At 41.9% G+C, this 27,850-nt stretch overlaps 1 protein-coding gene across 1 annotated transcript in view; it reads right to left on the bottom strand.

Annotated features, from left to right (window-relative positions):
- Window positions 1–73: 73 nt before the first annotated feature.
- LOC115168786 (membrane-associated guanylate kinase, WW and PDZ domain-containing protein 3) overlaps window positions 74–27,850 on the bottom strand; it is a 69,451-nt gene continuing 41,674 nt past the window's right edge. The window contains exons 11-15 of the mRNA XM_029724341.1: window positions 22,000–22,200; window positions 6,275–6,351; window positions 5,961–6,110; window positions 5,137–5,275; window positions 74–1,328 (exon numbers count right to left, since the gene is read on the bottom strand). Coding sequence (XP_029580201.1) covers window positions 451–1,328; window positions 5,137–5,275; window positions 5,961–6,110; window positions 6,275–6,351; window positions 22,000–22,200 — 1,445 coding nt within the window. The 3' untranslated portion in view covers window positions 74–450. The remainder of the gene's footprint in view (window positions 1,329–5,136; window positions 5,276–5,960; window positions 6,111–6,274; window positions 6,352–21,999; window positions 22,201–27,850) is intronic.

Below are 27,850 nucleotides of genomic sequence, written 5' to 3'. Positions count from 1 at the left end.
GATGTAGCTGCTGTCTGGTTTGTAGAGAGATGTTTGATGTAGCTGCTGTCTGGTTTGTAGAGAGGGTTAATGTAGCTGCTGTCTGGTTTGTAGAGAGGGTTGATGTAGCTGCTGTCTAGTTTGTAGAGAGGGTTGATGTAGCTGCTGTCTGGTTTGTAGAGAGATGTTTGATGTTGTTGTTACTTGCATATCCATTATAAAAAAAAGTTGTGATGACAATGATTATGTTGAAGATAATACCACTCATTATGATGTAGATCCAAAGTGATAGTGGACTTCTATAGGCAATGGTGTTAGGTAGATAGAGTCATAGAGTATGATGATGGGTCCTAGTCAAGGGGTGGGTTAACAGGGGATTGGGTGGTGCAAGTGGTCAGGCAAGTGTCCCAGACAAGAGGTAAATTACGAGGAAATAATCCAGGAAATCTCTAACCAAGGATTATCTATCATCTATAAGTCAAGACATCCTCTCAGCCTGTTTCCTGTCAGTCTGTGTCCCACCAAAACCTGAGACGTCTGCAGGTCAGGTTTAATCCGGAGACTGTTGTAGGTGGCCCTCTGTGGCTGTGTGCTGCTCCAGGGGCCTGGGGTGTGGGATTCATGGTTGGCCCGGAGCCATGACTGGGTGCTCCAGGGGTCTCCTCTCTGGTCCCTGGGGTCTTGGGCGGTGGAACTGAAGATGCTAGCTGTAGACAGGCTGACCTGGTCAGAGAAGCTGTCTCCGTAGGTCCCTGTTACCCCCGACTCTGCATTAGACAGCTCAGCCTCTCCATCCTGCAGCGGCGGCTTGAGGAAGGAGAAGGGAACTCTCTCTGCTGGTCCAGAATCCTCCGTCTCCCTCTCTCTCTCTCTCTCCCTCCTCCCCCCTTCTCTCTTACCTTCACCTGTGTTTCTGATGGGAAACTCCTCTGTTTCATCTCCCCTCTCTCTCCTGTTCTTCTTCCTCTTACTCTGCATTTCCCTGATCCTCTGCTGTTCTGACCTCTGTTTGGCCTCGCTGGGCCTCACCTCCTCCTCCTCTTCCTCCACTTCCTGTCTGTTCTTGGGTAAACTCTGGGTGCGTTTCCCGTTGTCCTTATCCCCTAAACTCTGACCTCTGTGGCTGACCACCTGACCCTCCTCCTCCTCGGGCCAATCCAGGTCTGTGTCAGGAGTACCTGGCCCTCCTCCTCTGCTCCTCGTTCCCCCCAGACTACCTCCTTTACTCTGCCTCTCCTCTCCACTATTCACCCTTTCGCTCTTCCTTGGCAGAGAGCGCGTCTTATCTACTGCAGCCACACCCGCATCCTCTGGGTAGAGAGAGAAGGAGACTGATCTGGGATCATGGTCTGAGAGAGAGAGAGAGGTCAGAGAGAGAGAGAGAGAGAGAGAGAGGGGGGGGGCGAGAAGGGGATGAGAGGGCAGAGAGAGAGGGGGAGGAGAGGGCAGAGAGAGGGGGAGGAGAGGGCAGAGAGAGGGGGGGGGCGAGAAGGGGATGAGAGGGCAGAGAGAGGGGGGGAGGAGAGGGCAGAGAGAGAGGTCAGAGAGAGAGAGAGGTCAGAGAGAGAGAGAGAGGGAGGGGGGGCGAGAAGGGGATGAGAGGGCAGAGAGAGAGAGAGAGAGGTCAGAGAGAGAGAGAGGTCAGAGAGAGAGAGAGAGAGGTCAGAGAGAGAGAGAGAGAGAGAGAGAGAGAGAGAGAGAGAGAGAGAGAGAGAGAGAGAGAGAGAGAGAGAGAGGAGAGACAAGAAAAATAATCAGAAAGAGGGGTGGGGTTCAGAGAGAGAGGTGATAGGGAGTTAGAGGGAAAACACAAATTAGAAACCATTTTCCAGTTTAAAACAGTGTTATCCAAGTTTGAAGTAATGAAAACAAAACAGGTTACGATGAGATGGGATGAAAATGTAGAGAATAGCCTCGTGGCCTTCAGAATAGAAACACCAAGTCTGTTCATTTCATTCTCTTTGTTTCAGAAAGCCTAAGTAATGTACTGTAAATGTTCACTGAGATAACACGGCTGATGTTTCTACTGAAATACAATGATTACGGAGGCTGAACAACAACTTTTATTCAATTATATCTAGGTTTGCAAAATTCTGGTAACTTTTCCAAAATTCTCTGGCTGTCCCAAAATCCTGGTTGGGAGATGTTTTTGGAAATTGAAAAAAAAAAACAGGGAATTTTGTGAAAGAGACTTGAGATTTTGTAAACCTAGTTCTATCACAACTACACTTTGTGAATGTGTACTGTTGGATCCTATACGACTATGAGTGGTATATAAATATGTCTATTCCATAGGGGTCTGGAGGTACGACTCACTGTACATAGAATTTATCTACAAGAGCGAATAAACGTGAACGTAAGAGACACCCCTGACGTTTTACCTCTTGACTCAGGACAACATGGACACGTGCTTTCAGACTGTATGGTTCAGTTGGGAAGAGTGTGGCACTAGCAACGCTAAGGTTGTTGGTTCAATTCCCGCAGGGATCACATACTAGAATGGATAACAAGGGTCTACTGAGTGGTATACATCAAGTTTTTTTTTGTTATTTTTTTATTTTACCGTTATTTTACCAGGTAAGTTGACTGAGAACACATTCTCATTTACAGCAACGACCTGGGGAATAGTTACAGGGGAGAGGAGGGGGATGAATGAGCCTATTGTAAGATGAGTGGTTCTACAACAGAAATCAAAGAGAATGGAAGACTAACAGGAAGAGATACCAACCGCGTATTTTCTGTTCTGCCGATGACATAGAAACAAGGTTCACCCTGCTTAGAGTTGGTCATACACAGAGACAGGCTGGAGAGCTCCACTGAGAGGGAGGAGGAGGAGGAGGAGGAGGAGGAAGAGGAGGAGGAGGAGGAAGATGAAGGGACAGTACAAAGAAAGAAGGAGACCACATGTACGGTCAGGAAAAAGAGAGAAATAGGAAGAAGAAAGTCAGGAAGATCAAAGACTCTGAGAACTGAGACTCTGAGCACTGAGACTCTGAGCACTGAGACTCTGAGCACTGAGACTCTGAGCACTGAGACTCTGAGCACTGAGACTCTGAGACTCTGAACACTGAGACTCTGAGACACTGAGAACTGAGACTCTGAGCACTGAGACTCTGAGCACTGAGACTCTGAGCACTGAGACATACTCTGAGACTCTGAGCACTGAGACTCTGAGCACTGAGACTCTGAGACTCTGAGCACTGAGACTCTGAGCACTGAGACTCTGAGACTCTGAGCACTGAGACTCTGAGACTCTGAGCACTGAGACTCTGAGCACTGAGACTCTGAGCACTGAGACTCTGAGCTGAGACTCTGAGCACTGAGACTCTGAGCACTGAGACTCTGAGACTCTGAGCACTGAGACTCTGAGACTCTGAGCACTGAGACTCTGAGCACTGAGACTCTGAGCACTGAGACTCTGAGACACTGAGACTCTGAGCACTGAGACTCTGAGACTCTGAGCACTGAGACTCTGAGCACTGAGACTCTGAGCACTGAGACTCTGAGACTCTGAGCACTGAGACTCTGAGCACTGAGACTCTGAGACTCTGAGCACTGAGACTCTGAGCACTGAGACTCTGAGACTCTGAGCACTGAGACTCTGAGACTCTGAGCACTGAGACTCTGAGCACTGAGACTCTGAGACTCTGAGCACTGAGACTCTGAGCACTGAGACTCTGAGACTCTGAGCACTGAGACTCTGAGACTCTGAGCACTGAGACTCTGAGCACTGAGACTCTGAGCACTGAGACTCTGAGCACTGAGACTCTGAGACTCTGAGCACTGAGACTCTGAGACTCTGAGCACTGAGACTCTGCTACTGAGACTCTGAGCACTGAGACTCTGAGACACTGAGACTCTGAGACTCTGAGACTCTGAGCACTGAGACTCTGAGCACTGAGACTCTGAGACTCTGAGCACTGAGACTCTGAGCACTGAGACTCTGAGCACTGAGACTCTGAGACACTGAGACTCTGAGACTCTGAGACTCTGAGCACTGAGACTCTGAGCACTGAGACTCTGAGCACTGAGACTCTGAGCACTGAGACTCTGAGACTCTGAGCACCTGAGACTCTGAGCACTGAGACTCTGAGACTCTGAGCACTGAGACTCTGAGACTCTGAGCACTGAGACTCTGAGCACTGAGACTCTGAGCACTGAGACTCTGAGCACTGAGACTCTGAGACTCTGAGCACTGAGACTCTGAGACTCTGAGCACTGAGACTCTGAGCACTGAGACTCTGAGCACTGAGACTCTGAGACACTGAGACTCTGAGACTCTGAGACTCTGAGCACTGAGACTCTGAGACTCTGAGCACTGAGACTCTGAGCACTGAGACTCTGAGACTCTGAGCACTGAGACTCTGAGCACTGAGACTCTGAGCACTGAGACTCTGAGACACTGAGACTCTGAGACTCTGAGACTCTGAGCACTGAGACTCTGAGCACTGAGACTCTGAGCACTGAGACTCTGAGCACTGAGACTCTGAGCACTGAGACTCTGAGACTCTGAGCACCTGAGACTCTGAGCACTGAGACTCTGAGCACTGAGACTCTGAGACTCTGAGACTCTGAGCACTGAGACTCTGAGACTCTGAGCACTGAGACTCTGAGACTGAGACTCTGAGACTCTGAGACTCTGAGCAATGAGACTCCGAGCACTGAGACTCTGAGCACTGAGACTCTGAGACTCTGAGACTCTGAGCACTGAGACTCTGAGACTCTGAGACTCTGAGACTATGAGAAAGAAAGCTGAGGAAACAAGTGAAAGAACTATCCAGAACGGGTCAATAAAGGTCACTAAGAGACCAATCAGGGTTTTAGATGCTAGCTAACGTTCTAGCAATAGTCATGTCCTTCACTGTGACGCACATACAGTTTACATCCCAATAGGATCTTTGTTAGGTTTCTGTTATGTCTCACCCACCTCCCTTCCCTGTCTCTTACCATAGTCTGGGACGTATCCCTGTCTCTTACCATAGTCTGGGACGTATCCCTGTCTCTTACCATAGTCTGGGACGTATCCCTGTCTCTTACCATAGTCTGGGACGTATCCCTGTCTCTTACCATAGTCTGGGACGTATCCCTGTCTCTTACCATAGTCTGGGACGTATCCCTGTCTCTTACCATAGTCTGGGACGTATCCCTGTCTCTTACCATAGTCTGGGACGTATCCGTTTCCTTTCTTCAGTACGAGGTGTATACGATGTCCTCCTCTTCTTATCTGCTCTACGGCCTGGCTGTGGGTCATTCCTGTTGTACTGTCACCATTTATCTCCACCAGCTGGTCACTCACCTACACAGCAAGAATACAATACAGGTTACACAACGACAACAATTACACACACACACACACACACACACACACACACACACACACACACACACACACACACACACACACACACACACACACACACACACACACACACACACACACACACACACAAACACACAGAGAGAGACACACACACAAAGACGCACACACACACACACACACACACACACACACAGAGACACACACACACACAGAGAGAAACACACTCAGCTGTCTGTCTCACCTGTATCTTGTGGCTGCACGAGGCAGGTCCTCCCTCCATCAGTCCCAACACACCCAGCTGCCTGTCTCACCTGTATCTTGTGGCTGCGCGAGGCAGGTCCTCTCTCCATCAGTCCCAACACACCCAGCTGCCTGTCTCACCTGTATCTTGTGGCTGCGCGAGGCAGGTCCTCCCTCCATCAGTCCCAACACACTCAGCTGTCTGTCTCACCTGTATCTTGTGGCTGCGCGAGGCAGGTCCTCCCTCCATCAGTCCCAACACACTCAGCTGTCTGTCTCACCTGTATCTTGTGGCTGCGCGAGGCAGGTCCTCCCTCCATCAGTCCCAACACACTCAGCTGTCTGTCTCACCTGTATCTTGTGGCTGCGCGAGGCAGGTCCTCCCTCCATCAGTCCCAACACACCCAGCTGTCTGTCTCACCTGTATCTTGTAGCTGCGCGAGGCAGGTCCTCCCTCCATCAGTCCCAGGACATACAGGTCCATGTTGTATTCACTGCCCCCACGCAGACTGAAGCCAAAACCTGTAGGACCTCTCTCTAGGTCTACACTATAGTAACGCTGGTCCTGCTGCTAGAAGGAGAGAGTTAGAGAGGACAGAAAGATGATACTATCGCTCTGGGATTGACCCGGGCAATTGTAAACACACCAAATTATTAGAGAGGAAATTATCTGACATGATGTACACACAAAACAACTATGAATAAATAAATAAAAAATGCACATACATGCCTCACCTTGGGTCTCCGTCTGTGGCTTTTCCTCGTCCTGCCGTCAGCCTCTAACTCTGGGACTTCTGACAGATTAGAGGAGTCTAAGGGAAGCCAGATTAGAGGAGTCTAAGGGAAGCCAGATTAGAGTAGTCTAAGCGAAGACAGATTAGAGGAGTCTAAGGGAAGACAGATTAGAGGAGTCTAAGGGAAACCAGATTAGAGGAGTCTAAGGGAAGCCAGATTAGAGGAGTCTAAGGGAAACCAGATTAGAGGAGTCTAAGGGAAGACAGATTAGAGGAGTCTAAGGGAAGCCAGATTAGAGGAGTCTAAGGGAAAACAGATTAGAGGAGTCTAAGGGAAGCCAGATTAGAGGAGTCTAAGGGAAACCAGATTAGAGGAGTCTAAGGGAAGACAGATTAGAGGAGTCTATTGTTTCAACTGCTGATTGCTGCTTTAAGAGACATTGAACCTTCATAAAGCCTTCATTAACACTACATACATGTGTTACAAATCATCTATAACCGTATGTCAAGCTCTATAAAGGGTTCATAAATGTGGCATAACTGTGTGACATAACCACCAATGTCAAATGTGACATTACTCACTATGTCAAATATGACAAACCTGTGCTTTATAAAGGGTGGCATAAGCACTGCTTAATAAATGCCTTATAAATCATATTAAATTGAGTCTTCACAAAGCATTTATAACCATGTCATGCATCTTGGTAAAGCATTGAAATGCCAGGATATTGGGGACGATTGCCGGGACCACCCATACGTAAAAATGTATTTACGCAGGACTGTAAGTCGCTTTGGATAGAAGCGTCTGCTAAATTGTCTCCATTATATTTCTCTAAAACATTTCTAGGATAGCCCAACCTCTTTCCCTCTTGGTGCATAGTCAATATTGGACCTGACCTCAACTTCCCCCAAAATGCTGTGCTGCAGGATGACACACACTCTAAAGTACAGACAGTCACAGCAAAAACTGTTGCTAGGGCCTTTTAAACCGTTGGTAGGGCCTTTTAAACCGTTGCTAGGGCCTTTTAAACCGTTGGTAAGGCCTTTTAAACCGTTGGTAGGGCCTTTTAAACCATTGCTAGGGCCTTTTAAACCGTTGCTAGGGCCTTTTAAACCGTTGGTAAGGCCTTTTAAACCATTGGTAGGGCCTTTTAAACCGTTGCTAGGGCCTTTTAAACCATTGCTAGGGCCTTTTAAACCGTTGGTAAGGCCTTTTAAACCGTTGGTAGGGCATTTAAACCGTTGCTAGGGCCTTTTAAACCGTTGGTAAGGCCTTTTAAACCATTGGTAGGGCCTTTTAAAGCGTTGCTAGGGCCTTTTAAACCGTTGCTAGGGCCTTTTAAACCGTTGGTAAGGCCTTTTAAACCGTTGGTAGGGCCTTTTAAACCGTTGCTAGGGCCTTTTAAACCGTTGCTAGGGCCTTTTAAAATGTTTCTAGGGCCTTTTAAACCGTTGGTAGGGCCTTTTAAACCGTTGCTAGGGCCTTTTAAACCGTTGGTAAGGCCTTTTAAACCGTTGCTAGGGCCTTTTAAACCGTTGGTAGGGCCTTTTAAACCATTGCTAGGGCCTTTTAAACCGTTGCTAGGGCCTTTTAAACCGTTGGTAGGGCCTTTTAAACCGTTGGTAAGGCCTTTTAAACCGTTGGTAGGGCCTTTTAAACCGTTGGTAGGGCCTTTTAAACCGTTGCTAGGGCCTTTTAAACCGTTGGTAAGGCCTTTTAAACCGTTGGTAGGGCCTTTTAAACCATTGCTAGGGCCTTTTAAACCGTTGGTAAGGCCTTTTAAACCATTGCTAGGGCCTTTTAAACCGTTGGTAGGGCCTTTTAAACCGTTGGTAGGGCCTTTTAAACCGTTGCTAGGGCCTTTTAAAATGTTTCTAGGGCCTTTTAAACCGTTGGTAGGGCCTTTTAAACCGTTGCTAGGGCCTTTTAAAATGTTTCTAGGGCCTTTTAAACCGTTGCTAGGGCCTTTTAAAATGTTTCTAGGGTCTTTTAAACCGTTGGTAGGGCCTTTTAAACCGTTGGTAGGGCCTTTTAAACCGTTGCTAGGGCCTTTTAAAATGTTTCTAGGGCCTTTTAAACCGTTGGTAGGGCCTTTTAAACCGTTGCTAGGGCCTTTTAAACCGTTGCTAGGGCCTTTTAAACCGTTGGTAAGGCCTTTTAAACCGTTGGTAAGGCCTTTTAAACCGTTGGTAGGGCCTTTTAAACCGTTGGTAAGGCCTTTTAAACCGTTGGTAGGGCCTTTTAAACCGTTGGTAGGGCCTTTTAAACCATTGCTAGGGCCTTTTAAACCGTTGCTAGGGCCTTTTAAACCGTTGGTAGGGCCTTTTAAACCGTTGGTAAGGCCTTTTAAACCGTTGGTAGGTCCTTTTAAACCGTTGGTAGGGCCTTTTAAACCGTTGCTAGGGCCTTTTAAACCGTTGGTAAGGCCTTTTAAACCGTTGCTAGGGCCTTTTAAAATGTTTCTAGGGCCTTTTAAACCGTTGGTAGGGCCTTTTAAACCGTTGGTAAGGCCTTTTAAACCGTTGGTAGGGCCTTTTAAACCGTTGGTAAGGCCTTTTAAACCGTTGCTAGGGCCTTTTAAACCGTTGGTAAGGCCTTTTAAACCATTGCTAGGGCCTTTTAAACCGTTGCTAGGGCCTTTTAAACCGTTGCTAGGGCCTTTTAAACCGTTGGTAAGGCCTTTTAAACCATTGCTAGGGCCTTTTAAACCGTTGGTAGAGCCTTTTAAAATGTTTCTAGGGCCTTTTAAAAATCAACTTTTATTTATTACCTAATTCCGTTTTTTCCACAAATTCTGATTTCTTGGTTTTGTTTTTACAGGTTTTGGGTTTCCCCCCCAAAAATGGTTTCCCCCAGTTTTTAAAGAAAAAAACGACAAAATGTGATTTTCTGTGTTCACAACAATGCCTAAACCACATCCGACTTTTGAGGTCTGGGAAAAATCTAAGAAACTTTGATTTGTGAGCATGCCCTGCACTGCTGTGTGGGTAGAGGGTTTTCTGTGGTGCCAGTAAGCCACATGTGATGTGATTCGGCTGCCAATGGAAAGGGTAGAGTTAAAGGCCAGCAACACTGCGTATTATTCAGAGCCCCATGAAATTACCCAATTTATTAATTCTACAGATCTTACTGAGTATTTCCTACAATACTTTAACTACTGCACCCAGAATAGTTCTTGCTCTAAGTCAATATGTATTCCATATACAGTGATTCGCATTGGGCACATTTATTTGACCTTGGAGCATGTTTTAAACCCCACATTTTATGCAAATGTCACTTTAAATATGAACAAATATGTATATCATTGTTAATGTTTAAACAATTATTTTTCAAATCATGACTGGTTATTGACACATTTCTACTATCACCTGGGACACTACAACCACCAACGGTATCTACAACCACCAACGATAAGTTGGTGGTTGTAGATATCCCTCTAGTGGTGTGGGGGCTGTGCTTTGGCAAAGTGGGTGGGGTTATATCCTGCCTGTTTGGCCCTGTCCGGGGGTATCATCGGATGGGGCCACAGTGTCTTCTGATCCCTCCTGTCTCAGCCTCCAGTATTTATGCTGCAGTAGTTTATGTGTCGGGGGGCTAGGGTCAGTCTGTTACATCTGGAGTATTCTCTTGTCTTATCCGGTGTCCTGTGTGAATGTAAATATGCTCTCTCTAATTCTCTCTTTCTTTCTTTCTTTCTTTCTCTCGGAGGACCTGAGCCCTAGGACTACCTGGCATGATGACTCCTTGCTGTCCCCAGTCCACCTGGCCATGCTGCTGCTCCAGTTTCAACTGTTCTGCCTGCGGCTACGGAACCCTGACCTGTTCACCGGACGTGCTTGTTGCACCCTCGACAATTACTATGATTATTATTATTTGACCATGCTGGTCATTTACGAACATTTTAACATCTTGACCATGTTCTGTTATAATATCCACCCGGCACAGCCAGAAGAGGACTGGCCACCCCTCATAGCCTGGTTCCTCTCTAGGTTTCTTCCTAGGTTTTTGGCCTTTCTCAGGAGTTTTTCCTAGGGAGTTTTTCCCAGCCACCGTGCTTCTTTCACATGCATTGCTTGCTGTTTGGGGTTTTAGGCTGGGTTTCTGTACAGCACTTTGAGATTTCAGCTGATGTACGAAGGGCTATATAAATAAATTTGATTTGATTTGATTTGATTTTATTTTGAAAATATCAGAAATTCCGTGACCCAGAAGTACTTTTTTAGCTGACAAGACGCTGATCATGTGATGAGTTTGCAAATCAAATGCCCACTTGTGCTGCCACTGGACGGCGACAAACAAGTTAACCTTTATTTATTGTAATTTAAATTAGTTTGTAGTAGTTAAATGTTCGAGTTAGATTAAATACTGTAGCTACCTGAGATGAGGTTTGGAAATTAAAGAGAACTATGACAATACGAACTGAACAGAGTTTCCCATCTCCCCATTTAGAGTTTCTGGCGCAGCACAGACCTTACGAACTGAACGGAGTTTCCCATCTCCCCATTTAGAGTTTCTGGCGCAGCACAGACCTTACGAACTGAACGGAGTTTCCCATCTCCCCATTTAGAGTTTCTGGCGCAGCACAGACCTTACGAACTGAACGGAGTTTCCCATCTCCCCATTTAGAGTTTCTGGCGCAGCACAGACCTTACGAACTTGAACGGAGTTTCCCATCTCCCCATTTAGAGTTTCTGGCGCAGCACAGACCTTACGAACTGAACGGAGTTTCCCATCTCCCCATTTAGAGTTTCTGGCGCAGCACAGACCTTACGAACTGAACGGAGTTTCCCATCTCCCCATTTAGAGTTTCTGGCGCAGCACAGACCTTACGAACTGAACGGAGTTTCCCATCTCCCCATTTAGAGTTTCTGGCGCAGCACAGACCTTACGAACTGAACGGAGTTTCCCATCTCCCCATTTAGAGTTTCTGGCGCAGCACAGACCTTACGAACTGAACGGAGTTTCCCATCTCCCCATTTAGAGTTTCTGGCGCAGCACAGACCTTACGAACTGAACGGAGTTTCCCATCTCCCCATTTAGAGTTTCTGGCGCAGCACAGACCTTACGAACTGAACGGAGTTTCCCATCTCCCCATTTAGAGTTTCTGGCGCAGCACAGACCTTGCGAACTGAACGGAGTTTCCCATCTCCCCATTTAGAGTTTCTGGCGCAGCACAGACCTTGCGAACTGAACGGAGTTTCCCATCTCCCCATTTAGAGTTTCTGGCGCAGCACAGACCTTGCGAACTGAACGGAGTTTCCCATCTCCCCATTTAGAGTTTCTGGCGCAGCACAGACCTTGTCCAAGTGGGGTGACAAAGATATTTCCTAACAGACGTACTAACTTTCTTTGTTGTTACTTTTAAGGTTGGAAGCAACATGCAGTATCTCCAGCAGGCAGAGAGGCAAGAACCATTCGTCCTCCAGCTGAGGAACAAGCTCCTTTTCACAGCCCTGTGTAATGTTCAATGTTATTATATTTTTTTAGCTGTTAGTGATAATTCCCTAAGTGTTTTTATTTTTGTATGTTTTTATTGAATATTAAAACATACAATCTACTTGCACTGAAACCGCTCAACATTTACATTCAGTCATCTAGCAGACTCCCATCCAGAGAGACGCACAGGAACAACCAGGGTCAAGCACCAGGGTCAAGCCCCAGGGTCAAGCCCCAGGGTCAAGCCCCAGGTTCAAGCACCAGGGTCAAGCACCAGGGTGAAGCACCAGGGTGAAGCACCAGGGTCAAGCACCAGGGTCAAGCACCCCGCCCAAGTGTACATCGACAGATCTTCCACCAAGTCAAATTGGGAACCTAGACCAGCGACCTCTCATCCACCAGCCCAAGCTCCCAACGGCCAGGCCACCAACCATCCAAGATCCCCCCCACAGTTTCCCCGAGAGCTGACACTCAACTATCCAAAACACCCCCCCCCCCCCCCCGAAAAACCTCCCCCTCCACTTCCCAATTGGGGGTTTAATTTGACTTAATTTTTTACTTTTATATTAGACCCTCATTCTTTCCCTCGCCCAGCTAGTCCCCTCCGACTTGTTTCTATTTCCACCTCCCGACCCTCAGTTTCCCTCAGCCCACCTCCCGACCCTCAGTTTCCCTCAGCCCACCTCCCGACCCTCAGTTTCCCTCAGCCCACCTCCCGACCCTCAGTTTCCCTCAGCCCACCTCCCGACCCTCAGTTCCCCTCAGCCCACCTCCCGACCCTCAGTTTCCCTCAGCCCACCTCCCGACCCTCAGTTTCCCTCAGCCCACCTCCCGACCCTCAGTTCCCCTCAGCCCACCTCCCGACCCTCAGTTTCCCTCAGCCCACCTCCCGACCCTCAGTTTCCCTCAGCCCACCTCCCGACCCTCAGTTTCCCTCAGCCCACCTCCCGACCCTCAGTTTCCCTCAGCACCTCCAGTATCTCTGCTGACTACCCTCTTCGAATTTCTGCCACCCATATACTGTGTCTTTCAACTGTGCTGTGATGTTTAACGCACAATTTCAATCTATCTAATTGAATAGAATCCACAGACTGCGAGTTGAAGATAAATACTTTTACTAAGAGTATTAGTATATTAGTAATTGACTGACCAGGTTTCTCCAAATCTCCCAACAATGCTATTTCTAGGGTCAATTTTAAATTAATGTTATACTTTTTTTTGTTGCCATTCCTGAGCCTGAGACCAGAAACAGGCTACCTGAGGGCAATACCAAAACGAATGGTCTATTGATTCTGTATCCTCACAACAAAATCTGCAGAGCTGCAATGGTTGTATGCCCGAAATATTTAACATTTTGTTGGTGGCAAGAATTCTGTACAATACTCTTAGCTGAAAAGCGATAAGTCTTGAATCTTGCGTTGTTTTATATATCAATCGATACATAAAACAATCTCTTCCCAACTATTTTTGCAATCTGTATGGCACAGCATCCTGGTCCTCAAATTAAACTGTTATACTTTCCTATTTATGCTATTTTTGTTCCTCCGCCAGTTTTGATCCTTTATATTGGGCAGACAGACCAGTTCCCTACCTCCTCCCGCTGCCACCTGCCTCCTCCATTTTTGGGGTAATACTGTAATCAATTGGTTGTAATTTACAATATAATTTAAAAACAAAATACCCTTTTCAAACATCTTTTCCATAAACACAGGTATTTTATCAACAGCACATTTGAGTTTAATATTTGTTGCAATATTTTTTTCATTTTTTTCTGGGGATAAAAATTTAAATTGTAACCAGCTCTACTTGGATTGTTTGAACAAGAGAGATACTTTGAACAAGGTTTCATTTTCAATTAATCAAAAATGAGAAAACGGAAATCTGCACAAAGGCCCCATACTACCTTTCAATACCGAAAGGCCCCATACTACCTTTCAATACCGAAAGGCCCCATACTACCTTTCAATACCGAAAGGCCCCATACTACCTTTCAATACCGAAAGGCCCCATACTACCTTTCAATACCGAAAGGCCCCATACTACCTTTCAATCCCGAAAGGCCCCATACTACCTTTCAATCCCGAAAGGCCCCATACTACCTTTCAATCCCGAAAGGCCCCATACTACCTTTCAATCCCGAAAGGCCCCATACTACCTTTCAATCCCTTTTTAAACAAGGGATGAGCTTTTCTTAGTATCCTACTTGAGAACCATTTAGGGTTCAAGTAAAACTGTTGAATAAGTGAAGCTTTTAGAGAGAGGTTGCTTTTATAATTGAATAATCTCATTCCACCCAGTTCATATTCATGATATAGATAGGCACGCTTTACGCTTTAATTCCCTAAGTGTTAATACATTTGTGTTCAAATGTCTTACATCATTAAGCCTTTATGTATGTGTTACACATAGGGCTGTTATGGTGACCGTATTTCCGCCACACCGGCGGTCACGAGTCATGAAGGCAGTCAAATTCCAGGTGACCGTTTTATCATGGTCATTAGTCTTCTCCAAGCTCTGATGCTGCTGATGGTCATTAGTAGCCTACCAAACTTGCTAACTGCCTGGTACTCAGCACTCTATTGTCCCTCTAATCACTCTGACATCAATGCAAATGTCATCGAAAATGTAATCAAACACTTCAGCTCATTCATTCATTTACATTTACATTTAAGTCATTTAGCAGACGCTCTTATCCAGAGCGACTTACAAATTGGATTCATTGGACTACAGCTCAGAGTTCAACACCATGGTGCCCTCAAAGCGCATCACTAAGCTAAGGATCCTGGGACTAAACACCTCCCTCTGCAACTGGATCCTGGACTTCCTGATGGGCCCCCCCCAGGTGGTAAGGGTAGGTAGCAACACATCCGCCACGCTGATCCTCAACACTGGAGCCCCTCAGGGGTGCGTGCTCAGTCCCCTCCTGTACTCCCTGTTCGCCCACGACTGCATGGCCAGGCACGACTCCAACACCATCATTAAGTTTGCAGATTACACAACAGTGGTAGGCCTGATCACCAACAACAACGAGACAGCCGATAGGGAGGAGGTCAGAGACCTGGCCGGGTGGTGTCAGAATAACAACCTATCCCTCAACGTGATCAAGACAAAGGAGATGATTGTGGACTACAGGAAATGGAGGACCGAGCACGCCCCCATCTGCTGTAGTGGAGCAGATTAAGAGATTCAAGTTCCTTGGTGTCCACATCACCAACAAACTATCATGGTCCTCAGATCCTCAAAAGGTTCTACAGCTGCACCAGAGAGCATTCTCACTGGTTGCATCAATGCATGGTACGGCAATTGCTCGGCCTCCAATCGCAAGGGACTACAGAGGGTAGTGCGTATGGCCCAGTACATCACTGGGACCAAGCTTCCTGCCATCCAGGACCTCTATACCAGGCGGTGTCAGAGGAAGGCCCTAAAAATGATCAAAGACTCCAGCCACCCTAGTCATAGACTGTTCTCTTCTGCTACCGCACGGCAAGCGGTACCGGAGCGAGGTCCAAAAAAGCTTCTTAACAGCTTCTACCCCCTCAAGCCTTAGTGGCCTTAGTGGGAGTGACCATTACATTCTATAGAAGTGACCTTCACTCAGGTAAAGTATTTGTCATCATCGCTACTTAAACGCAGTGAAAAAGTACAAATTATTGCTAAACCCTGCCCCATTTCCACAATTTCTCTTCTTAAAGTATTTTTTTTAAACCGAGCTCTAACTAATGAAGGCCAACGTTTGATGTGTTGATCCAGCAGACCTTCTGGGTGGAAGTTTCCTGGGAATGAGGTGTAATGTGACTAAAATGACAACACTTCAGAGGGTACGCCATCCTCCACCACAACATGTCACCCTTAATAAAAACATAGAAATATATCATTTTTCATATTTGTTTATGTCATATTTGACATTTTGTGATTATCTCACACAATTATGCCACATTTATGAACCCTTTATAAAGCATGACGTTCGGTTCTAGATGCTTTGTAACACACGTATGCAGTGCTTATGAAGGCATTATGAAGGATTTAAGAAGCCTTTATAAGCTGAACACCTAGTTTCTGAAACAAGTCATATATGTCTGTTACAGTGTTAGAGTGTACCTACCTATGTCTGTGTGTTAATAAATGTGTAGAGGTTTATAACTCACTGGTGTTAGATATTGGTAGGTATATAACTAGATATTGGTATGTATATAACTAGGTATTGGTATGTATATAACTAGGTATTGGTATGTATATAACTAGATATTGGTATGTATATAACTAGATATTGGTATGTATATAACTAGATATTGGTATGTATATAACTAGATATTGGTATGTATATAACTAGATATTGGTATGTATATAACTAGATATTGGTATGTATACAACTAGATATTGGTATGTATATAACTAGATATTGGTATGTATATAACTAGATATTGGTAGGTATATAACTAGGTATTGGTATGAATATAACTAGATATTGGTATGTATATAACTAGATATTGGTAGGTATATAACTAGGTATTGGTATGTATATAACTAGATATTGGTATGTATATAACTAGATATTGGTATGTATATAACTAGGTATTGGTATGTATATAACTAGGTATTGGTATGTATATAACTAGATATTGGTATGTATATAACTAGATATTGGTATGTATATAACTAGGTATTGGTATGTATATAACTAGGTATTGGTATGTATATAACTAGATATTGGTAGGTATATAACTAGATATTGGTATGTATATAACTAGGTATTGGTATGTATATAACTAGATATTGGTAGGTATATAACTAGGTATTGGTATGTATATAACTAGATATTGGTATGTATATAACTAGATATTGGTAGGTATATAACTAGATATTGGTATGTATATAACTAGATATTGGTATGTATATAACTAGATATTGGTATGTATATAACTAGATATTGGTAGGTATATAACTAGATATTGGTAGGTATAAAACTCCCTTGTGTTAGATATTGGTATGTATATAAATCAATGGTGTTAGATATTGGTATGTATATAACTAGATATTGGTATGTATAAAACTAGATAATGGTAGGTATATAACTAGATATTGGTATGAAAATAACTAGATATTGGTATGTATATAACTAGATATTGGTATGTATATAACTAGATATATAACTAGATATTGGTATATATATAACTAGATATATAACTAGATATTGGTATGTATATAACTAGATATTGGTATGTATATAACTAGATATTGGTATGTATATAACTAGATATTGGTATGTATATAACTAGATATTGGTAGGTATATAACAAGGTATTGGTATGTATATAACTAGATATTGGTAGGTATATAACTAGGTATTGGTAGGTATATAACTAGATATTGGTATGTATATAACTAGATATTGGTAGGTATATAACTAGATATTGGTATGTATATAACTAGATATTGGTATGTATATAACTAGATATTGGTATGTATACAACTAGATATTGGTATGTATATAACTCACTGGTGTTAGATATTGGTATGTATATAACTAGATATTGGTAGGTATATAACTAGATATTGGTATGTATATAACTAGATATTGGTTTGTATATAACTAGATATTGGTATGTATATAACTAGATATTGGTATGTATACAACTAGATATTGGTATGTATATAACTCACTGGTGTTAGATATTGGTATGTATATAACTAGATATTGGTATGTATATAACTAGATATTGGTAGGTATATAACTAGATATTGGTAGGTATATAACTAGATATTGGTAGGTATATAACTAGATATTGGTAGGTATATAACTAGATATTGGTTTGTATATAACTAGATATTGGTATGTATATAACTAGATATTGGTATGTATACAACTAGATATTGGTATGTATATAACTAGATATTGGTATGTATATAACTAGATATTGGTAGGTATATAACTAGATATTGGTAGGTATATAACTAGATATTGGTAGGTATATAACTAGATATTGGTATGTATACAACTAGATATTGGTATGTATATAACTAGATATTGGTATGTATATAACTAGATATTGGTATGTATATAACTAGATATTGGTATGTATATAACTAGATATTGGTATGTATATAACTAGATATTGGTATGTATATAACTAGATATTGGTAGGTATATAACTAGATATTGGTAGGTATATAACTAGATATTGGTATGTATATAACTAGGTATTGGTATGTATATAACTAGATATTGGTAGGTATATAACTAGATATTGGTATGTATATAACTAGATATTGGTATGTATATAACTAGGTATTGGTATATATATAACTAGATATTGGTATGTATATAACTAGATATTGGTATGTATACAACTAGATATTGGTATGTATATAACTAGGTATTGGTATGTATATAACTAGATATTGGTATGTATATAACTAGATATTGGTATGTATATAACTAGATATTGGTATGTATATAACTAGATATTGGTAGGTATAGAACTCAATGGTGTTAGATATTGGTATGTATATAACTAGATATTGGTATGTATATAACTAGATATTGGTAGGTATATAACTAGATATTGGTATGAATATAACTAGATATTGGTATGTATATAACTAGATATTGGTATGTATATAACTAGATATTGGTATGTATATAACTAGATATTGGTATATATAGAACTAGATATTGGTATGTATATAACTAGATATTGGTATGTATATAACTAGATATTGGTATGTATATAACTAGATATTGGTATGTATATAACTAGATATTGGTATGTATATAACTAGATATTGGTATGTATATAACTAGATATTGGTATGTATATAACTAGATATTGGTATGTATATAACTAGATATTGGTAGGTATAGAACTCAATGGTGTTAGATATTGGTATGTATATAACTAGATATTGGTATGTATATAACTAGATATTGGTAGGTATATAACTCAATGGTGTTAGATATTGGTATGTATATAACTAGATATTGGTATGTATACAACTAGATATTGGTAGGTATATAACTAGATATTGGTATGTATACAACTAGATATTGGTATGTATATAACTCACTGGTGTTAGATATTGGTATGTATATAACTAGATATTGGTAGGTATATAACTAGATATTGGTATGTATATAACTAGATATTGGTTTGTATATAACTAGATATTGGTATGTATATAACTAGATATTGGTATGTATACAACTAGATATTGGTATGTATATAACTCACTGGTGTTAGATATTGGTATGTATATAACTAGATATTGGTATGTATATAACTAGATATTGGTAGGTATATAACTAGATATTGGTAGGTATATAACTAGATATTGGTAGGTATATAACTAGATATTGGTAGGTATATAACTAGATATTGGTTTGTATATAACTAGATATTGGTATGTATATAACTAGATATTGGTATGTATACAACTAGATATTGGTATGTATATAACTCACTGGTGTTAGATATTGGTATGTATATAACTAGATATTGGTATGTATATAACTAGATATTGGTAGGTATATAACTAGATATTGGTAGGTATATAACTAGATATTGGTAGGTATATAACTAGATATTGGTATGTATACAACTAGATATTGGTATGTATATAACTAGATATTGGTATGTATATAACTAGATATTGGTATGTATATAACTAGATATTGGTATGTATATAACTAGATATTGGTATGTATATAACTAGATATTGGTAGGTATATAACTAGATATTGGTAGGTATATAACTAGATATTGGTATGTATATAACTAGGTATTGGTATGTATATAACTAGATATTGGTAGGTATATAACTAGATATTGGTATGTATATAACTAGATATTGGTATGTATATAACTAGGTATTGGTATATATATAACTAGATATTGGTATGTATATAACTAGATATTGGTATGTATACAACTAGATATTGGTATGTATATAACTAGGTATTGGTATGTATATAACTAGATATTGGTATGTATATAACTAGATATTGGTATGTATATAACTAGATATTGGTATGTATATAACTAGATATTGGTAGGTATATAACTCAATGGTGTTAGATATTGGTATGTATATAACTAGATATTGGTATGTATATAACTAGATATATAACTAGATATTGGTATGTATATAACTAGATATTGGTATGTATATAACTAGATATTGGTAGGTATAGAACTCAATGGTGTTAGATATTGGTATGTATATAACTAGATATTGGTATGTATATAACTAGATATTGGTAGGTATATAACTAGATATTGGTATGAATATAACTAGATATTGGTATGTATATAACTAGATATTGGTAGGTATATAACTAGGTATTGGTATGAATATAACTAGATATTGGTATGAATATAACTAGATATTGGTATGTATATAACTAGATATTGGTATGTATATAACTAGATATTGGTATGTATATAACTAGATATTGGTATATATAGAACTAGATATTGGTATGTATATAACTAGATATTGGTATGTATATAACTAGATATTGGTATGTATATAACTAGATATTGGTATGTATATAACTAGATATTGGTATGTATATAACTAGATATTGGTATGTATATAACTAGATATTGGTAGGTATAGAACTCAATGGTGTTAGATATTGGTATGTATATAACTAGATATTGGTATGTATATAACTAGATATTGGTAGGTATATAACTCAATGGTGTTAGATATTGGTATGTATATAACTAGATATTGGTATGTATACAACTAGATATTGGTAGGTATATAACTAGATATTGGTATGTATATAACTAGATATTGGTATGTATATAACTAGATATTGGTATGTATATAACTAGATATTGGTATGTATATAACTAGATATTGGTATGTATATAACTAGATATTGGTATGTATATAACTAGATATTGGTATGTATATAACTAGATATTGGTATGTATATAACTAGATATTGGTATGAATATAACTAGATATTGGTATGTATACAACTAGATATTGGTATGTATATAACTAGATATTGGTATGTATATAACTAGATATTGGTAGGTATATAACTAGATATTGGTATGTATATAACTAGATATTGGTAGGTATATAACTAGATATTGGTATGTATATAACTAGATATTGGTAGGTATATAACTAGATATTGGTATGTATATAACTAGATATTGGTATGTATATAACTAGATATTGGTATGAATATAACTAGATATTGGTATGTATATAACTAGATATTGGTATGTATATAACTAGATATTGGTAGGTATATAACTAGATATTGGTATGAAAATAACTAGATATTGGTAGGTATATAACTAGATATTGGTATGTATATAACTAGATATATAACTAGATATTGGTATGTATATAACTAGATATATAACTAGATATTGGTATGTATATAACTAGATATTGGTATGTATATAACTAGATATTGGTATGTATATAACTAGATATCGGTATGAATATAACTAGATATTGGTAGGTATATAACTAGATATTGGTATGTATATAACTAGATATTGGTATGTATATAACTAGATATATAACTAGATATTGGTAGGTAAATAACTAGATATATAACTAGATATTGGTATGTATATAACTAGATATATAACTAGATATTGGTATGTATATAACTAGATATTGGTATGTATATAACTAGATATTGGTATGTATATAACTAGATATCGGTATGAATATAACTAGATATTGGTATGTATATAACTAGATATTGGTATGAATATAACTAGATATTGGTAGGTATATAACTAGATATTGGTATGTATATAACTAGATATTGGTATGTATATAACTAGATATATAACTAGATATTGGTATGTATATAACTAGATATATAACTAGATATTGGTATGTATATAACTAGATATTGGTATGTATATAACTAGATATTGGTATGTATATAACTAGATATTGGTAGGTATATAACTAGATATTGGTATATATATAACTAGATATATAACTAGATATTGGTATGTATATAACTAGATATTGGTAGGTATATAACTAGATATTGGTATGTATATAACTAGATATTGGTAGGTATATAACTACAGATTGGTATATATATAACTAGGTATTGGTATGTATATAACTAGATATTGGTATGAATATAACTAGATATTGGTATGTATATAACTAGATATTGGTATGTATATAACTAGATATTGGTATGTATATAACTAGATATTGGTATGAATATAACTAGATATTGGTATGTATATAACTCACTGGTGTTAGATAGTTGTATGTATATAACTCACTGGTGTTAAGTCTTGGTATGATGGTGAGTCTGAGTGTGTTTCCAGCCCGTCTCATTATCTGTGCCAGGTCTCTGTGAGGCAGGGTGACAGCGGACCGCCCCTCCACTGCCTCTAGCTGGTCACCCGGCTGGATCTGACCCGACCGGGCCGCAGGGCTGCCCCGACGGACCGTCACAAACCTATGGGACAGCATTGGCGAGGCTGGAGAGAGGCAGATAGAGAGGGAGAGAGAGAGAGAGAGTTTAATCAGTATTGTCAGTCGTTAACCATGTTAACCGGTGGAGAGATACGGTATGAATTAGTACTATGGAGTAGTACAGTATATCTCTGGGTATCAGGAAGGACATGTAAACATAACGAAGAAAAAAGTATGAAAACTGATGCAGTCACTACTGTAGTGACTCTGGATCAGAGAGTCTGCTAAATGACTCACTACTGTAGTGACTCTGGATCAGAGAGTCTGCTAAATGACTCACTACTGTAGTGACTCTGGATCAGAGAGTCTGCTAAATGACTCACTACTGTAGTGGCTCTGGATCAGAGAGTCTGCTAAATGACTCACTACTGTAGTGACTCTGGATCAGAGAGTCTGCTAAATGACTCACTACTGTAGTGACTCTGGATCAGAGAGTCTGCTAAATTACTCACTACTGTAGTGACTCTGGATCAGAGAGTCTGTTAAATGACTCACTACTGTAGTGACTCTGGATCAGAGAGTCTGCTAAATGACTCACTACTGTAGTGACTCTGGATCAGAGAGTCTGCTAAATGACTCACTACTGTAGTGGCTCTGGATCAGAGAGTCTGCTAAATGACTCACTACTGTAGTGGCTCTGGATCAGAGAGTCTGCTAAATGACTCACTACTGTAGTGGCTCTGGATCAGAGAGTCTGTTAAATGATTCACTACTGTAGTGGTTCTGGATCAGAGAGTCCGCTAAATGACTCACTACTGTAGTGGCTCTGGATCAGAGAGTCTGCTAAATGACTCACTACTGTAGTGGCTCTGGATCAGAGAGTCTGTTAAATGACTCACTACTGTAGTAGCTCTGGATCAGAGAGTCTGCTAAATGACTCACTACTGTAGTGACTCTGGATCAGAGAGTCTGCTAAATGACTCACTACTGTAGTGACTCTGGATCAGAGAGTCTGCTAAATGACTCACTACTGTAGTGACTCTGGATCCGAGAGTCTGCTAAATGACTCACTACTGTAGCGGCTATGGATCAGAGAGTCTGTTAGACAGTCTGTCTGTCTGTCTGTCTGCATGTCTGCGTGTCTGTCTGTATGTGTGTGTGTGTGTCCTTTGCAAAGCTCATCCTGTGTGGGGGTGAAGTCTACGACAGCTGCCAACTTCCGATGGTAGACAAGAAGTGATGAGATAGTATGCTTCAATGCTTTTCAACCTGATGATGTCACAGGGTTCCACTAGTTCCACTATCTGGTTTGAAGACTGGAGCAGGGGAGGTTCTAGAATAGAGACAGGGTTCTATCTGGGTTACAGACTGGAGCAGGGGAGGTTGTAGAATAGAGACAGGGTTCTATCTGGGTTACAGACTGGAGCAGGGGAGGTTCTAGAATAGAGACAGGGTTCTATCTGGAATACAGACGAGCAGGGGAGGTTGTAGAATAGAGACAGGGTTCTATCTGGGTTACAGACTGGAGCAGGGGAGGTTCTAGAATAGAGACAGGGTTCTATCTGGAATACAGACTGGAGCAGGGGAGGTTCTAGAATAGAGACAGGGTTCTATCTGGAATACAGACTGGAGCAGGGGAGGTTCTAGAATAGAGACAGGGTTCTATCTGGGTTACAGACTGGAGCAGGGGTCAACAGTAAATAACCCAGCTTGTATCTCTGCTTCTCTAACAGTAAATAACCCAGCTTGTATCCCTGCTTCTCTAACAGTAAATAACCCAGCTTGTATCTCTGCTTCTCTAACAGTAAATAACCCAGCTTGTATCCCTGCTTCTCTAACAGTAAATAACCCAGCTTGTATCTCTGCTTCTCTAACAGTAAATAACCCAGCTTGTTTCTCTGCTTCTCTAACAGTAAATAACCCAGCTTGTATCTCTGCTTCTCTAACAGTAAATAACCCAGCTTGTATCCCTGCTTCTCTAACAGTAAATAACCCAGCTTGTATCTCTGCTTCTCTAACAGTAAATAACCCAGCTTGTATCTCTGCTTCTCTAACAGTAAATAACCCAGCTTGTATCCCTGCTTCTCTAACAGTAAATAACCCAGCTTGTATCCCTGCTTCTCTAACAGTAAATAACCCAGCTTGTTTCTCTGCTTCTCTAACAGTAAATAACCCAGCTTGTATCCCTGCTTCTCTAACAGTAAATAACCCAGCTTGTATCCCTGCTTCTCTAACAGTAAATAACCCAGCTTGTATCCCTGCTTCTCTAACAGTAAATAACCCAGCTTGTATCCCTACTCTTCTAATTGTTTAGATGTAGATGGAGTTAAGGGATCTTGTTAATGAAGAAGTTACAGGATCTATTTTGCCTGCTGTTCCTATAATACCAATCACACGCTCACTCTGCCACATTTATCCTCCAGCGGTCAGACAGCACAGAGCAGCCGTAACATGGCTGACACACACACACACACACACACACACACACACACACACACACACACACACACACACACAGAGAGCTGGATAACAGAGCCCCAGCTGGAACTAGATCTCTGTCAGTCTGAGTACAGCTTTTCTATCTAGTGAGGGAGAGAGGAGTGAGGGATGGTGGGAGAGAGGAAAGATGGAGGGAAGAAGGAGAATGGAGGGAGGGAAGCGAGAAAGAGAGCGAGGAGGGAGGGAGGGAGAGAGAGAGGGGGAAGAGGGAGGGAAGAGGGAGAATGGAGGGAGGGAAGCGAGAAAGAGAGCGAGGAGGGAGGGAGGGAGCGAGAGAAGAGAGAGAGTGAGGGAAGAGGGGGGAGAGGAGGAAGGGAGAATGTGGAGAAGACAGAGGGAGTGGGGAGAGAGAGAGAGGGAAGAGGTGGGAGAGGAGGGAGGGAGTGAGGAGAGAGTAAGAGCAGACGGATAGAGAGAGAGAAAAGTATGGAGAAATAGGGAGCCATTTCTGTACGTTACTGGTTATCCAGTAAAAAGCATTACGGCTTACGTTGAATTATTACATAACTATCTAACTCCCAGAGGTCTGTCTGTCTGTCTGTCTGTCTGTCTGTCTGTCTGTCTGTCTGTCTGTCTGTCTGTCTGTCTGTCTGTCTGTCTGTCTGTCTGTCTGTCTGTCTGTCTGTCTGTCTATAGAAAACATCCTCAATCTGCCAGAGAAGAGAGCAGAGAGCATCAACACCACTCACTGAGATGTTTCAGTGTTTTCACTTACGAGGAGACGATAAGAACTGAATAATCAATATTACTGACCTCATTTATTTAGCAAAGGTCCCATAATAACCTGCCTGTGTGTGTGGGTTGTGTTTTCAGCCTCCGTTTTGGACTTGCTCTAGAAGTAGCAAGTTGGTTGCCAGCTGTAGCCCACTGTTGTTACCAACAGCCTTGTCTAACAAAACACACACGCAAACATACACACGCATACACACTATGTTACACACATTGAGAGGCTGAGAGCAGAGCGCCGTGTGTAAACAATGTCCATAATGCCGTCCAACTGACTTCTCAGTCAACGCACTCATCTGACAAAACATGATCAACGCAGAGAGAGAGAGCACCACAACAGACCAGGACTGAGGACCAGGACTGAGAGAGAGCACCACAACAGACCAGGACTGAGGACCAGGACTGAGAGAGAGCACCACAACAGACAAGGACTGAGGACCAGGACTGAGAAAGAGCACTACAACAGAACACCAGACCAGGACTGAGAGAGAGCACTACAACAGACCAGGACTGAGAGAGAGCACTACAACAGACCAGGACTGAGAGAGAGCACTACAACAGACCAGGACTGAGAGAGAGCACTACAACAGACCAGGACTGAGAGAGAGCACTACAGCAGACCAGGACTGAGAGAGAGCACTACAGCAGACCAGGACTGAGAGAGAGCACTACAACAGACCAGGACTGAGAGAGAGCACTACAGCAGACCAGGACAGAGAGAGAGCACTACAGCAGAACACCAGACCAGGACTGAGAGAGAGCACTACAGCAGAACAACAGACCAGGACTGAAAGAGAGCACTACAACAGACCAGGACTGAGAGAGAGCACTACAGCAGAACAACAGACCAGGACTGAAAGAGAGCACTACAACAGACCAGGACTGAGAGAGAGCACTACAACAGACCAGGACTGAGAGAGAGCACTACAACAGACCAGGACTGAGAGAGAGCACTACAACAGACCAGGACTGAGAGAGAGCACTACAACAGACCAGGACAGAGAGAGAGCACTACTACAGACCAGGACTGAGAGAGAGCACTACAACAGACCAGGACAGAGAGAGAGCACTACAGCAGAACACCAGACCAGGACTGAGAGAGAGCACTACAACAGACCAGGACTGAGAGAGAACACTACAGCAGAACACCAGACCAGGACTGAGAGAGAGCACTACAACAGACCAGGACTGAGAGAGAGCACTACAACAGACCAGGACTGAGAGAGAGCACTACAACAGACCAGGACTGAGAGAGAGCACTACAACAGAACAACAGACCAGGACTGAGAGAGAGCACTACAACAGAACAGGACTGAGAGAGAGCACTACAGCAGACCAGGACTGAGAGAGAGCACTACAACAGACCAGGACTGAGAGAGAGCACTACAACAGACCAGGACTGAGAGAGAGCACTACAGCAGACCAGGACAGAGAGAGAGCACCACAGCAGAACAACAGTCCAGGGATGTTTTCCAATGTCTCGAAAAGAAGGGCACCTATTGGTAGATGGGTAAAAAACAAAAACAGATGCTGAATAAATGAGGGCACCACCCCAGCTGATGACTGGGAGACATGAAGAGATGACACTCCTTCCTGTCTGTCTCAGGGTAGTGTGTGTGCTTGGTTTTACTATCCTTCACTACCAGAAGTCCTCATGAGGATAGTAAAGCAAACAACTGATTACCAATCAAAATCTTATTTTCCCTAAACCCTAACATTAAAACTTTCACCTAACTCTACTTCTTACCCCTAACCCTTCACTTAACTCTAACCCTAACCCCTAACCCCTAACCCTAACCCCTAACCCTTCACTTAACTCTAACCCCTAACCCCTAACCCCTAACCCCTAACCCCTAACCCTTCACTTAACTCTAACCCTAACCCCTAACCCTTCACTTAACTCTAACCCTAACCCCTAACCCCTAACCCTTCACTTAACTCTAACCCCTAACCCCTAACCCCTAACCCTTCACTTAACTCTAACCCCTAACCCCTAACCCTTCACTTAACTCTAACCCTAACCCCTAACCCCTAACCCTTCACTTAACTCTAACCCTAACCCCTAACCCTTCACCTAACTCTAACCCTAACCCCTAACCCCTAACCCTTCACTTAACTCTAACCCTAACCCTAACCCCAAACCCCTAACCCTTCACTTAACTCTAACCCCTAACCTTTCACCTAACTCTAACCCTAACCCCTAACCTTTCACTTAACTCTAACCCCTAACCCCTAACCCCTAACCCTTCACTTAACTCTAACCCTAACCCCTAACCCCTAACCCTTCACTTAACTCTAACCCTAACCCCTAACCCCTAACCCTTCACCTAACTCTAACCTTAACCCCTAACCCTTCACCTAACTCTAACCCTAACCCCTAACCCCAAACCCTTCACCTAACTTTAACCTTAACCCTAACCCCAAACTGCTAACCCTAAACTTAACTCCTAAACCCTAACCCTAAACCTAAACCCTAACCCCTAAAATAGC

The sequence above is a fragment of the Salmo trutta genome, chromosome 30 (assembly GCF_901001165.1).
Source record: "Salmo trutta chromosome 30, fSalTru1.1, whole genome shotgun sequence".
NCBI lineage: Eukaryota > Metazoa > Chordata > Actinopteri > Salmoniformes > Salmonidae > Salmo > Salmo trutta.
Note: the sequence above shows the minus strand (reverse complement) of the source record. Positions and strands in the feature narration are given on the sequence as shown.